Here is a 14857-nt window from a genome sequence, read left to right on the forward strand (position 1 = left end):
GTAGATGAATGAAGCAGGAGAGGAGGCAGGGTCTGGCAGTAGAAATCAGAAGTTAGATGCCTTCTCCTTCTAGTTAATTGTGTTGGAGCTATGAGAGAGAAGGTACATATAGTACTAAAGAGGGTAGTAATTCATACAGCCTTTTGGGGGCAAGGTAGTGGAAAAAAAAAGTCTGTTTATTGTAGAATAATGGTTCATATCCATTATGTTCTCACAATAAAATATAGTGAGATGCTAGTGATTATAATAGCATTTATATATTACTTCAAGTTTTACAAATTGCTTTACAAATATTATCACATTTTATTGTCTTTGCAACAACTCAGGGAGATAAATAATGTATTATCCCCATTTTACAGATTAGGAAACTGAAGCAGAGAGTGATTCAGGATCACACAGAGTCACAGCTAGTAGGTCTCTGAATCTGGATTTGGATTCAGTCTTCCACACTTCAGATCTAGAGTTCTATCCACTCCACAGGGTGAGAATCTCATTATTTTTGCCTTTCTGTCCTTAACTCTTAGCATAGGCTGAAAAGGCAATATTTTATATATTTGGAAAAGGGATTTATTTTTCAAATACATTTTTCTTGATTTTTGTTGTTGTTATATTATTTGCATTTCAGTTCCTTCCAGTGAGTCATCCCATGTAACAAATGAATATTCAAAGAGAAAGAATAAGAAAAAAAAAAATCAACCTAAAAAAAGACTTGTCTTTAAACAATAATAACTCCAGTAGCAAGCATTTATGTTTAAACAGTAATAACTCTGATAACAAGGATTCATTAATGCTTTAATGTTTCTACAGGATTGTACATATGTTATTTCATGATTCTTAAACAGTAAAAAGGGTAGTCTTAGATCTACCCTGGTCTCCCAGGTATTCCCTGCATAAAGGCTGGCCCTGCGTAGGACTTTCTGTATCTGTAAGCTTTTTGTTCTCACTAAATTCCATGCTTTGTCAAGCCGTACCATTTTATCGTATACCATGTGATAGAATGGCTAACATAATTAAATCTGTGTTATTGCATTGTCTGTGGGATCTGGAAATGTTTTTTTTAACTCTTAGAGATTGAGCATCATTTGTAAATGGATGGGGAAATAATAGTAGCTCACATTTGTATAGCATTTTCTTCATACAACTCTGAGATATGTGAATTTAGAAGTAGAAGGGACTTGAAGGCCATCTGGTCAGATTTATTAAGTATTTACTCTATTTCAAGCACCGTATTTACAATACAAATAAAGACCAAACATATGAAATTGATGAGTTTTAGTATTTAATCTTAGGTGTGATTTTATTTCTTGTGTAATATTCTAATTGCTACCTATATTAATGTGAGAAAACAAATAGTATAGCCAATAGTAAATAACCACAAGCCTGGTGCTAGAATATTATCTGTCCAATTGATTCTCTGTTACTCTTCTCTAGCTGTTACTCTTCTCTAGCTGTTACTCTATCTACTTCTAGATTGGTTTGGGTTAGTGTTGGTGGTGGGACCCTTGGATACTGAAGACTCTTAGATTTTGGGAGATAATTGGAAGGTGATTATTTGAGAAAAGAACTGAATCCCATTTTTATGGAACCTTAGAAAGTGAATTCTGTCAAATCTTAAACTTATATACTATTGCCTTCCAAGTTTGGGAAGTAGGCTTTACACAATTATGACCTGTTGGTGCTTTGGATAAATTGTTGCACTTAAGAGTCAGAAAGTCTGAAATTCCAATTTTGAGTCGGGACTCACTAGGTAGTTTTATGAACGTGGGCAAATCATTTAATTTCTCTCTGCCTTAATGTCCTTGTTTGTAAAATAGGGTTAAGAAGGGAACCTTTCCTTATAGGATTGTTGTGAGGATGAAATAAAGTATTTTGTAAACCTGAAAAGGTCTGTATAAATACTAATTCTAGTTGTTTCTTAGTTTTTTAGTTTAGAGAAGTTGACATTAAAAGTGAATAGGTGGCTCAGTGGATAGTGCACCAGCCCTAAAGTCAGAGGACCTGAGTTTAAATCTGGCCTGAGACACTTAACACTTCTTAGCTGTGTGATCCTTCAACTTTTGGTCTCAGGAGTCCTTTTTATTCTTACAAATTATTGAGGACTTCCCCAAAAAGTTTTTGTTAATATGAAGTACACCTATTGATATTTTATTTAGTATATAACAAATGAAAAATCTTAGTAACTTGATATTTTTGATGTGGACCCTCTGAACCCTCCTTGGACCACACTTTGAGAACCATTATAATACCATATTGGTTTATTTATATATATATATATATATTTTAACTTTTTTAAGAAATAACCTGATTAGCTTTTAGAATTGCTCCACTGGAATGAAACATCTGACATCTGAGGAGGTTTGTTTTTGGCTATTTTAATTGTGAGTAGTTCTATAGCAGAATTTTTTTTTTAAATCCCATAGTTTTTTTTTTTTTTTTTTTTTTTTTTTTTTTTTTTTTTTTTTTTTTTTTTTTATATATATAAAGGTCTTAGCTGGCAAGTTGACAGAATTTGGTTAGGTTTATTTTGCTTCCCTTGAATGTGTTTGACAGAATGAAATGATGATGGTTTCCTTAAAAAAGACAGTGAAAATTTTATATCTAAACTCTTTTTCTAATTTTCATTTCATTGTTTTTGAAAATAGCACTTTTTAAAATATCATTTGAAATATTATGCAGTTTTGACTATTTTTTGGATATTGGCAAAACATTTTCAAAATAATAAAAAAAAGTGCATAAATTGAAGTACTGTGATTAGTTTAATCTAATTGAGATTTTTATTTGAAGTGATTATTCTATATTTGGTATTTTAAAAAGATGATGATGACCTTTTTAGATTTGGGTAATTATCATGAATTCTAAAAGTTTAGACACTATCTTTAAAAAATATACTATTTTATGAGATTGACTGTCAAAAGAATTAAAACCATTTAATGAGATTGACAATGAACACTTAGATTTAGAAATCACCTGCACCATTGCTGTCTTACCTCCGTTTAAAGCTGTCAGTTCCCTATCCCTTTATGTGCTTGAGTAAGTTAATGTTAAAATAAGTTTTTATTTTATTTGAAATAATATGATATCCAAAATTTAATGGCTTACCTTGGAAATGAAATGTGAACTTCCTTAAGAGAGGGAGCTTGTTTTGCTTCGGTTTTGTTTTCTCATATATCACATAGTACATTGTTTTGTATGTAGTAGGCTTTTAATAAAGGTTAAAGTAATTAAACTCTGGCCATATCCCAGCCCTGTGACCCTTCTCCCCCACTATCTTTTACTACAGTGTTTGGAACTCAATACTTTTTTCATTGAAACAATTTTTCACAAAACTTTCTGATTCTTTTTATTATTATTATTAACTTACCACACATCAATGACATAAACACTTCAATATACTAAGAAAAATATGGTGTGGTGAATGCCCTGATGGACTTAAGAATTAAAGAGAACTGGGTTTTAACTCTTCTTTACTCTAGGCCAAGTCACTCAGTGTATCTTTACCTCTATTTATTCATTTATAACATTTAGGGAATTAGACTCAATGACCCAGGGCACTTTTAAACTCTAAATCTATGGTTCTAGTTTAAAACATTGAAATCAGGAACTTGTTCCGTTTCCTGGTTGGAGTTCCAGTCATGTTCTCAAAATTGATTTTTTATTAAATTGCTTTCTTTCGTTTCTTCTAATACATGCCAAGGCCACTAATTAGAAGGAAAGGAAGCATGGAAAGGCAGTGTGAAAGGCTAATTGGTTTAGGGACTAGTGCTTTCTGGATTGAGTAGAAGAGAACCCAACCCAGTGGAAAAGAGCCATATATATATTTGTTGATGGGTTGTAAACTACCTGCTTTACTCATGAAGATAGAGGAAGTTGGGAAATCTGATTTGTTACATGGAAATTTTGTATACAACCAGTCTTTACATTGAGAAAATACCTCTAGTTTGCTTTCAAAATTTTATTGTTCAGTTTTGTCATAGTTATTATTGCTAGATTGTTTCCATTAGTCCTCTTGGTCAAATATCTAGCAATGGCCCTACCCAGTGTGTACCCCAAGGTAAATTAGAAAATAGAGAATTCCTATTGTGGGAGAGGAAAAACATGGCATCCATCTCTTAAAATAATATTCCATGAAAAGTAATTAGTGTTTGGAACTTTACTATTTTACTATATAGCTACTATTGTAACTATCAATTTTTTAATCACATCGGTGTAATTTACCACAAACTTATGAAAAGTCATACTTAGGTAAAGAAGACCTTATTTTCTTTATTAAAAAAAAAATTCCTTTAAATAGTAGCTAGGTGGCACAGTAGATAAAACATTGGGCCTGAAGTCGGGAATATTTGAGTTCAAAACTAGCCTCAGAGACTTTGTAGCTGTGTGACTCATGGCAAGTCACTTAACCCTATTTGCCTGTTTCCTCATCTGCAAAATGAGTTGAAGAAGGAAATGGCAAACCATTCCAGTATATCTGCCAAGAAATCCCTAATTGGAGTCATGAAGTCAGATTAAAAGGATTCAACTACAGCAAATGTCTACTATGGAAGTACTGTACATTTATTTAAAGAGATAATAAGCTCAAGGAGCTTAACTGTGGGTGACATCATCCAAAAGGAGGAAAAGGGGGTAGGGTGGGATGTGGAGGTAGTGCTAGGCCTTACAACTGGAAAGGACTTTAGAGCCCATCTAGTTAACTAACTCTTCATTATATAGATGAGGAAAATGAGAAGGTTTTTTTTTGGCCAATGGTCATACTAGAAATAGCACATTGGTTCTAGAGTCTGGGTTGAAATCCCACCTCTGACTTTGGACTAATCACTTAATTGCATAGATCTCACAGAAGGGTGTTGGACTAGGTAGCCCCCAAAGTGGAATCCAGGTTTAGGTTTGTCCTTCTGAATTACAGAATCCAAGATGATATTATAATTGAGTGTTAAATCCTGTAGTTCAGACTTCACAATCTGGTTCCAATCTGTCTTTCTTGATTAATTTCACATTATTCCCCTTAGAGCTCTCTACAGCCTGGCCAAATTGGCTAGCTTGGTATTTTTCATACGTGACATTCCTGTTTCCATTTTTAAAAATGCCTTAATCTAGGCCACATTTTGTTGGACTTTGTCTTTAAAAAAATATTTTAATACATTTGTATATTTAATATGTTTGATGCATTTTTACATGGATTTATGATCTACCCATCCCCTCCTCCCTTAGAATGCATGAAACCTCCAAAACAACTCATGAATAGTCCAGCAAAACAAATTACCACATTGGCCTTGCCTGAAAATTATGTCTCTTCATTTTAAATCTTTCCATCTCTCTGACAGGAGGTGAGCAGCAGTTTTGATCTTTGTTTTTTATAATCTCTTGACTTAGCATTTATTTTGATCAGAGTTCTAGAGTCTTTAAAAGGTATTTTTCTTCTGCAGTGTTGTCATTATGGAAGTTATTTCCCTAATTCTGATCAATTTACATCACATAAATTCATTTTACCCCATATTTTATTATTTTATTTCATTGAATACGTCCCAATTTCATTTTTTAAAAAATTTAACATTCATTTATTAAAATTGAATTCCATTTTTTCCCTCCTCAGTAAGAAGGCAAATAATATATATCAGTCGTACATGTGAAGTCATGCAAAACATTTTCATAATAGCCATTACCAAAAAAAACACATAAAAAACAAGAAAAGTTAAGTAAAAAAAGTATTATTCAATCTGCATTTGGAATTCATCAACTCTCTCTGGACATAGCATTTTTCATCATGGGTCCTTTGTAATGATCTTGGATTATTTTGATCAGAGTAACTAAGTCTTTCCTGTTTACAATGTTCTCCTGGTTCTGTTCTCTTTACTTTGTATCAACTCATATGTTTTTCCAGGCTTTATTTTTTTAAAATAAAATTTCAATTATGTCTTTTAAAAAAAAATCACCAAAATTTTACAAAGTATCTTCCCTTTTTCTCCTCCAGGAGAGCCATACTCTATAATCTTAAATAAACAAACAAGCAAAACTCGGCAATATTGACTAGTAAGCACATCAACAGCCTGAAAATATGTTCAGTATTTCACCCATGGATCTCCCATTTCTTAAAGAGGTGATGTCTTCAATTTCTTCTGAAATTGTTTCAAATTATACTTGTTCTTTATAATTTTGCAACAATCACTTTTGATTTTTTTTTTGTAGTGGTTGTTTCTATTTACACTGTTTTTATTCATCTTGTTTATTGTTGTCTTGTCTCATTTCACTCTCCATCAGCTCATCGACAAATTTCCATCCTTTTTTTTCATGTTCAGTTATGTGTGACTATTACCCCATTTTGGGTTTTCTTGCAGAGACATGCAGTGTTTTACCATCTCCTTCTTTGGCTCATTTTATAAATGAGTAAACAGGCCAATCAGGTTAAGTGATTTACTCATGTTTTAGCATTTTCAAAGTGTTTTATACATATTAACTCATTTGATCTTGGAATATTTTATTCAGTTCTTTTGTGCACATTATAGAGAAAATATTGATCAACCAGAGAATTTTCCTGAGAAAGATAGCCACTGTTAGTTGAAGAAACAGGTTATTTGGCCTAGAGAAGATTTGAAGTTAGATTTGACCTGTTAACTCTGCAGGGCAGAACCAGTAACAGTTTTACCAGTAACTTGGTAAAAGTTAAAAAGAGACAAAATTAGAAGTCAGGAAAAACTTGTCCGGAATTGTAATTGGCCATTTCTGTAGATAGTGGGTTTCCTTTCTTGGTGATATTTAAGCAAAGGTTGAATAAGTCCTCATCAGGTCTGGTATAGTTGGAATTCCTTTTAGGGTATAAATTGGACTATATAGCTTCAGAAGTCCCTTCCAATTCAAGTCTACGATTCTGTGAAATGTCTAGACCAAATGGATCTTGGTTGCGGAAAACCTTTAAGTGCCAAGGCAAAGAATTTTTATTTTATCCTTAGACCATTGGGGAGCTGTTGAAGGTTCTTGAGAAATATGATCATAAGATCATAGGTAGCTAGGATTCTCAGGTGTGTGATCTGGTCAACGTCACAGGGGGATAAAATTGGAAGCAGGCTTTGATTTGATGCTCTTTTCACTACCAAGTTACTTCACTAATGGCATAAACTTATGCTTAAGAAAGAACATTTTGATATCTTTTGTTTTACCCATAGTTGGCTTTTAATAAGTATTTGGTAATATTTTGGTATAAATAACATTTGGTAATTAATATTTGGTGATATTCAATAGGTGTAGATAATAGGAGGAAGGAGAGACTAGCCAAAAAATTCTAGGAAAGGTAGAGAAGAGAGAGTACAATTGCCAGAAGTAATCAGAAAAGGCCATGTGGAATAGGAGGAACTTGAACTGAGTTTTGAGTGAAAACCCATCAACATTTATTTGGCACTTGCTGTATATCAGGCTATTAGGTATGTGTGTGTGTGGTGGTGGTGATGGTTATAAAGACAAAATGAAAGTTATTGTCCTTGAGGAGTTTATATTCTGTTGATAGTGAGATAGATAAAATGTAAACTTCAAGGAAAAAGCAAGTATGCCAAATATGAACCAAGAAAGGCAGTGAATGATATGAGAAAACTGGAGTGTTTTCAGACAGGCTTTCAGTGCCCAGTTAGTAGTTATATTTTATCTTAGAGGTAATGGGGAGCCATGGAAGGTTTTGGAGCAAGTAGTGACATGGTCTAGCCTGTACTTTAGAGAAGCTATTTTGGCCACTGTGTGAAGGATAGATTAGTGAATGATATCATTGAAGATACTGGTATGGAGATTATTTGAAAATCTATTACGGTAGTCCAGGTGATAAGCTTCTACTTTGTGCTCATATGAGTGGAAAGAAGATGATTGTTGTAAGGTTCAAAATAGGATGAAATATACCCTTAAAAAATAATATTGATACCTTTTGTTTTTAATTATTATTTCTAGATTTCTAGGCATTCCCCTCCTCCCCACTGAGTATTCTTTTTTGAAAAAGTCAGTAGAGAAAAACAACCATACTATGGCTGTTTCTGGCACTGTATGTGTGCTTTGTGTTCTGCCTTCTTAATTTCCTGCTTCTTTCCTGAGAAAGGGAGATGGGGGCATGTTTTGTTATTGTATTTATATTATACCAGTTCACACCAATTTATTCTTGTTCTTCAGACTCATTATTGATTTTTCATTTCCTGAGAATTTGGCTTCCTTTTATTTACTGATCTTTGAATTTTCATAGTTGGAGTCGTGCTGAATATTGTTTCTGGTTCTGTTTATTTCACTCTCCATCTTTCATGTTTCTCTGAATTCATTTGTCATTTCTTCCCGCATAGTAATGTCCCCACTGCATTTATATACTGTATCATATTCAGCCATTTTCTAATCAAATAGCATTTTGTTTCTAACATTGTTACCACAGAAAGTGCTGCTATGAAAATTTTGGTGTATATTGCAACATTTTGTCTTTGACGCTCTTTGGGCTATAAACCCATTAGTTAAATCATCAGTCAAAGGTTATACTTTGCAGTTTTGTTTTGTTTTGTTTTGTTGAGCTTTTGGGATATATCTTTTGGCCATTTATCTATTGGAGACTGGCTATTGGATTTATATATTTATTAAATGTTTATATATTTTGGATACCAAACCCTTGTCAGAAAAATTTGAGTAGCTATTGCTCCCTACATGACCACTTCTTATTCTAGAAGCATTAATGTTGACTGTGTAGAAACTTTTCAGCTTTTGGTTCCCTCTTCTGCTTTAGACATACTATTATGTTCTTTCAGTTACTTTACTAAATAAAGTAGCACAGTGAGTGAGTAGAGTGTTATGCCTGAAGTCAAAAAGACTTGCCTCCCTGAGTTCAAATGTAGTTTCAAGATACTCACTATAGTGAGTCAGACACTGAGAATTGATTTCCCCTTCCTCTCCTTTCCTTCAACTTGGGGAGTTCTTAAATTTCATTTTTTTGTGTGTGCTTTTCAAAACTTTTTCTCCCTTTATTATCCATCTTCTCTTTCTTTTCTACTAGATCTTCATTCTTTGATCACCCTGAAATGATCTTTGTCTTCTTCATGGGATCAAATCTTCCAAAATAATTCATTTTGGGCTCTCCCCTCTAGATACTTTGTAGCACTGCCCTGTCAGGCTTCCTCCTTGGATCAACCTTTTCCATTGTACCATAGGGTTAGAATGCAGTACATTATTATAAGTATCATAGAATTCGGTGCCCCGGGGATAGGGCCCCTCCCCCATCAGTCCCTTATTACCCAGCCCACCTATGATCTATATTCCATTCCATTCTCTTCTTTTTTTTATATAGTTGCCTGGAAATCTCCTTTCAGTGTCTGTTCTCCAACTCCAGCTGTCTGTGTTGCAAGGAGTTTCAACTTTCTACTTTCCCCTTGCCCCTGAACAAATAGACTTTAAGCACTAAATCTCCCAGGCCTTATCTGGTGTAGGTTCTCATTTCTCTTCACCTGTAGGACAATGGAATCGTCTCCTACCTTCAAAGTAAGGCCTACTTAGTTCCTTTTCTCCCCTTTTAAATTCTTACCCTTCTCCCCTCCCTCCCCAACTCCACTTCTTTCTGAGACCATAGAGTTCACCTTTCCCTCATTGCTAGTTTTTGATTTGACCTCCACAAATCATCTTCCTGCTCCTTTACTTTTCCCAGGTTGTCATGTAGAATGTAGTCCGACAAAAGAAGCTTTCACCTATAGACAAGATGTTCTGTCTATAATATCCCCTATCTGCCTCTTCACTATCACCTCTACCAGATTTCTACCTTCTCTTCTGTCACAAGTAGAAAAAAGTCTCTCACTGGTTGATCTCTGTCACTCTATTGTAGTCATTGCCTGCTGAATTTATTATTCACTCCTGCATTTCTGTTGGTGATGGTAGTTGAGAATCTTCTGTTCTGATTTTCATTTTTAAAATGTTTTGGACTCATCCCTTATTATTGAACGTCCATCTTTTTTGTCCTTTGTGGTTAAGCTCAGATTTGAAGGACAGGTCAGCCTGATTGAGCTACTTTGTTCTTTGAAAAACATTATGAAATAAACCTTTTTCTAGTGGGTGCAAAATATTAATTGAATATCTTTTTCTTTGCATTAGAAGGTCTCTAAATGGCTTGCAGAACTTATTATTTCTGAACTGAATTGTTAAATTTAACCACTATGTGACTTGAATTTGTAGTCTTGGTTTGTTATTTGTTTTTTCCCTGGAAATTTCACTTTCTATGTTTGAAGGTTCTAGGCAGTTTCCTTATATTACTTCCTTCATTATGATAAGGTATTTTTTGTTCTGTTCTTTTAGGAGGCCTATGTCTTTAGGTTGCAACCTCTGCTCATCCTATATGTTTTGTTTGCATAATGAGCATACTTTCTTTTATTGCTTTTTGCTTTTCTTCTAGGTTGTCCTTCAGTTTTGTGTATTTGTCTTTCCACTCTATCGTTCTATCATTCATTTTTTTGAATCTTGCTGCTGCAGATTCAAATTTTTCTATTAAATAATATTCTATTAAAAATAGTGATTTTTGCTATCAAGGATATTATGTTGGTATATCTGCTGTCATCCTCATATCTCTTTTAAGCCACTCAGGAATAGCATCGTTCTCTGTCCTCAAATTCCAGAATTCTCTGTCTCATCAAATGTTGGATCATTTCCCTTTATTAGGCATTATTTATTAATAGATGCTTGAATTTGTTTACTAGATTTGGAGTCCATATTTCCTTCTGTTATTCTTTTTTTCTATTGGTCTTTGAGTTTTCTTCTTCCTGAGATTTTAGTCTCCCCCTCCACTTATTTTCATCACTCACTTCCTGTCTTACTTCCTTCTATGGTTTTCTTGGGAACTGGATTTCAAAACATCTTAGCCCCCTTCCATTGTCATCTGTCTCTTCTCTTATTGACTTTACTTGACCTCATCTGAGTTCTGCATTATTTCTTTCAACCTTGATGAAGTGCTGCATAGTCCTCACAAAAATGGTATCCTGTCCTGGTGACCTGTCCCATTCCTTCTGTTCTTCTTTTCTCTGACCTCTAACCAACAGTTCAGAGTCTTACAGCTTTGGTGTTTCTGGGTTGTTGCCCCTGACAGGCTTTTGATCCTGAAAAGCTGTGGCCGAACTAGCTTTTAAGGCTGGAGTAAACTTCTATGGCCTGAAGCCAGTGTCTCCATAGCATTGGAGAAAGGTAAGGGAAACTGGTTTGAAAGAGTAGATTTTAACCTATGACTATGTCTTGTCCTTGGGTTTGCTAATGCAGCCTCACTGCTTCTCACTGAGGTAAGTGAGGGATGCTGAGTGAACTCAGGTGAGTGAACATAGGTTCTTGGGTTTTTGATTTGTTTTTATGGGTATCCTAGATTAGGGAGTCAGCTGAAGTTCCTTTATATTTGGTATATAATTTCTGTGTTTTGTTTTTTGTTGAGGCAATTGGGGTTAAGTGACTTGCCCAGGGTCACACAGCTTGGAAGTGTTAAATGTCTGAAGTCACATTTGAACTCGGGTCCTCCTGACTTCAGGGCTGGTGCTCTATCCACTGCGCTACCTAGCTGCCCCTAGAGTCTCTATTTTTGAGAGGTTGTAGAGATCCAGAGGAAATGTCTCATCCTGTATCTTGTTCCTTATGTAACCTGGTGGATCATAAGTTAAAAATAGTTTAGTCATTTTTCTTTTGTACAAATGCAAATTTTTATGCAAAACTGTATCCAAAATTATGGCTCCCCATAATCCCTCCACTAAGTGTTCCTCTATTTTTTGTTTTTCTTTGCTAATTTCTGAGTTGAGGTAGAACCCCTATTGTTTTAATAGACTTTTTTATTAGTGAGTTGGAGTATTGAAATGTATACCCTTTTGCAGCTTGTTAAATTATCCCCTCTATTTGAAAAAAAATCTTTTTAGTTACCCTACTTTAATAGTTTAAATGTATATCATACTGTTTTGTTTTGGTTTTTGGCTGGTTTTTGCTGATTTCTATTGGTTCTATTGGTCCCACAAAAAGCAGGCTTTCACTTTAGGCGGGGGAAAGGGAAAAAAAAATTTTTTTCTAGGCAGGGCTATGTTTTGCAGTATTTAGATTTATAGACCCAATATTGAAAACAAATCAGTCCCATGTGCCTCTTTGTCATTTGACATCCTAGATGTCATCCAATTGAGGCAGATATTTTTCCCTCCAGGATTTTAATCTTCTAGGAGGAACACTCAAGGTGATATTTGAAGCATTCTTGAATGGAGTTACAAGTTACCTTGTTATATTCTTATTATATTCCTTATCACCTTTCCTCTAGGCTTTAGGAGAAACTCCTTGACAAACGAAGTTGAAAATGAAGCTGGGATTTATTGTGGCATAGGTGGATTCATATGATAATTAAGAATCACTATGAAAGTGGATGGGGAGCTGGATAAGTAGGATCTAAGCTGGGAGTGGGAGGAGAGAAAAATTAATAATTGGTCCTGAAAAGGGCAGCCTCCGACATTTAACTAGCTATATGATCCTGGACAAGTCATTTAGCCCAATTTCCTCATCTATAAAATGAGTTGGAGAATGGCAAACCACATTAGTATCTCTTGTCAAGAAAACCCCAAATGGGGTTATGAAGGTCACGCATGACCAAAACAACTGATGATGGACCAGAAGATAGTCAGTAGACAGATGGCTGAGGAATTACTTTACAGCTATTTGCATTTATGTGAGTTAATACAGACTTTGTGCAAAATACTCATTGGTAAAATTTATCTTCTTTACCTTGTCTTGAGCTAGGCTTCTTGCACTAATATAGTTAAGCATTAATTTTCTTTGCATTTTAGTTAAGGATTTGATTTTCTTACAACAAAACCCCATAATTTTGTGTTTACAAACAATGCATTTACTGTTTAAACTATTTAATTTTTAAAATGGTCCTAAAGTTATCTAAGACTGCTAAATACGCACACAATTCCTCCCGAATTTAGAGAGAGAAAGCATCGTAGAATCAGAAATACTGTATATATCTTAAAAGTCTGGGTATCCTTGGAGCTAGGAGAAAGAGATAATTTTAGATTAATTATATAACGTTGAAAAGCCCTGGGTAAAAAGGAAGGATGGAGTTTCATGGGGTGTTGGGTTTAGTCATTTTGATTTGGATTTTCTGAGCTGTTATAAGCTGCTTCCAAGTGATTACATAAATAATATGCAGTAATCTAGGTCAGGCAGTAGTTGCTGACGTCTTCATTTTAAAGGGTGTTATTTTCATTTCGATAATATCCAAGCAAAGACTAAATGCAGGGCTATCCAGGTATAAAGTGCATTTTTCTAATTATTATGCATATTATCTCTGATGATGTCTGTTATACTGGACATTGATTGCAACACTCATGCCAGTGTGACTACAGTAGTGTTATTTTGATTCTGTATGTCCTACTAATTGTTATCATAGTTATGAAATTGGTTGATCAGGGATTCAAATATCTTGTAATGAAATCTTTAGATGATCTAAACCAAATCTGTATATTTGTTCACCCCAGTAGAATATAAACTCCTTGTGAGCAGCACTTGTTCTTTCTTTTTTTTAATATTTTTAGTGCCTTGTGCCCAGTAGTTACTTGTTAAAATACTCTAGTGGATGGTGACTAGCTTACAAAGTAGAAATTCCACATTTAATAATTATTGTGAAACTTTATCTCTCTGAGTCTCTTTTTTTTTCCATCAATACATGGGAATAATAATATCTGTAGTTATTGGATTAGGATTGCTGTGAGGAATAAATGAGGAACAAATGAGATCATAGATGCAAAAGGCTTTGTAAGTTTTAAAGCATGGTTGTATATACATATAAATGTCAGTGATCAGGGCAGCTACGATAAGATGTTGGGCTTGGAGATAGGAAAAATTCAAATCCTGCCTCAGATACTTAATAATTGTATGATCCTGGCCAAATCACTCAACTGCTTTCTTCTTTAGCCATCTATAAAATGGGGATAATTAGAGTACTACCTCTCAGGGGTGTTGTGAGGAGCAAATGAGAAAATATTTGTAAAGTGCTTGGCACAGTGCCTGATACGTATAAAGTATCTCCCTCCTCTCCCCCCTCCCCCCCTTAATACTTTAAAATGTTTTAGGAGATCTAGGATAGTCAAAAGCTATTAACTCTTTCTGACTTATAACAGAAGAAAAACTGGGTGATTGGGAACTATTTTGTGGTTTTTATTTTTTGTAGTTTGTCTCAGCAGTGCTGTCCAGATATGAACTATGATCCTGGGGCCAGCATATTTGATACCAGGGGCCATGGAGAAGGATATCTTTTTACCCCACAGACTTCAATTTCTTAAGCTTCTCAAGAAACCCAAGGGCATTCATTGGTTGAATTGAATGGGTTGAATTCTTTTATGTGACCAAGAGTTACAGAATAGCAATATTATGTTTCAATCCTAGGCATCACTTTTTAGGAAAAACAAATTAGACTTTGTCTAAAAGATAGGGACTGGAATGGTAAAAGGACTAAAGAGTATTCTGTGATGAGGTATTCAGCCTGAATAAAAGATTTAGTGTAAATAGACAAAATGACTATCTTTTGAAGGGCTGTCTAGTATCTTTTCCATGGGAGTAGAATCCTTTGAAGTTCAGCTACTTCTCTAATACTGGATTTATTGGAGCCACTCAGAACCTTGACAGCTGGTTGTTAAATTTTAATTGAGAGAATTTACACTTCAAAAATCTCTTAAGTGTTATAAATCAGGTCTCAGTTATTGTTTTGTTGATTGTCTAGGCTTAAGAAAATGATAGAGAAAAATGTTAATGATGCAGATTATATTTAAAAGGGTACCATAAGTATTTTTTTTTCTTCTGGAGAGGCAGTTGTTAAACATTTGCTAGCTTAATGCTACTTATGGCAGTGCTTCCTAAATTC

At 34.4% G+C, this 14857-nt stretch overlaps 1 protein-coding gene across 6 annotated transcripts in view; it reads left to right on the forward strand.

The window, feature by feature from the left end:
* The window catches only part of FAM169A (family with sequence similarity 169 member A), a 73015-nt gene that overhangs the window by 8010 nt on the left and 50148 nt on the right, over positions 1-14857 (forward strand). For 2 of the 6 annotated variants that reach the window (XM_031966431.1, XM_031966448.1), the window contains exon 1: positions 9270-9480. The exons of 3 other annotated variants lie outside the window; for them this stretch is intronic. In XM_031966431.1, coding sequence (XP_031822291.1) covers positions 9457-9480 — 24 coding nt within the window. In that variant the 5' untranslated portion in view covers positions 9270-9456. Of the gene's footprint in view, positions 1-9269; positions 9481-11068; positions 11164-14857 lie in introns of those variants that run through there. One more of the 6 variants, XM_031966438.1, reaches the window with a different exon arrangement.

The sequence above is a fragment of the Sarcophilus harrisii genome, chromosome 1 (genome assembly GCF_902635505.1).
Source record: "Sarcophilus harrisii chromosome 1, mSarHar1.11, whole genome shotgun sequence".
Lineage (NCBI taxonomy): Eukaryota > Metazoa > Chordata > Mammalia > Dasyuromorphia > Dasyuridae > Sarcophilus > Sarcophilus harrisii.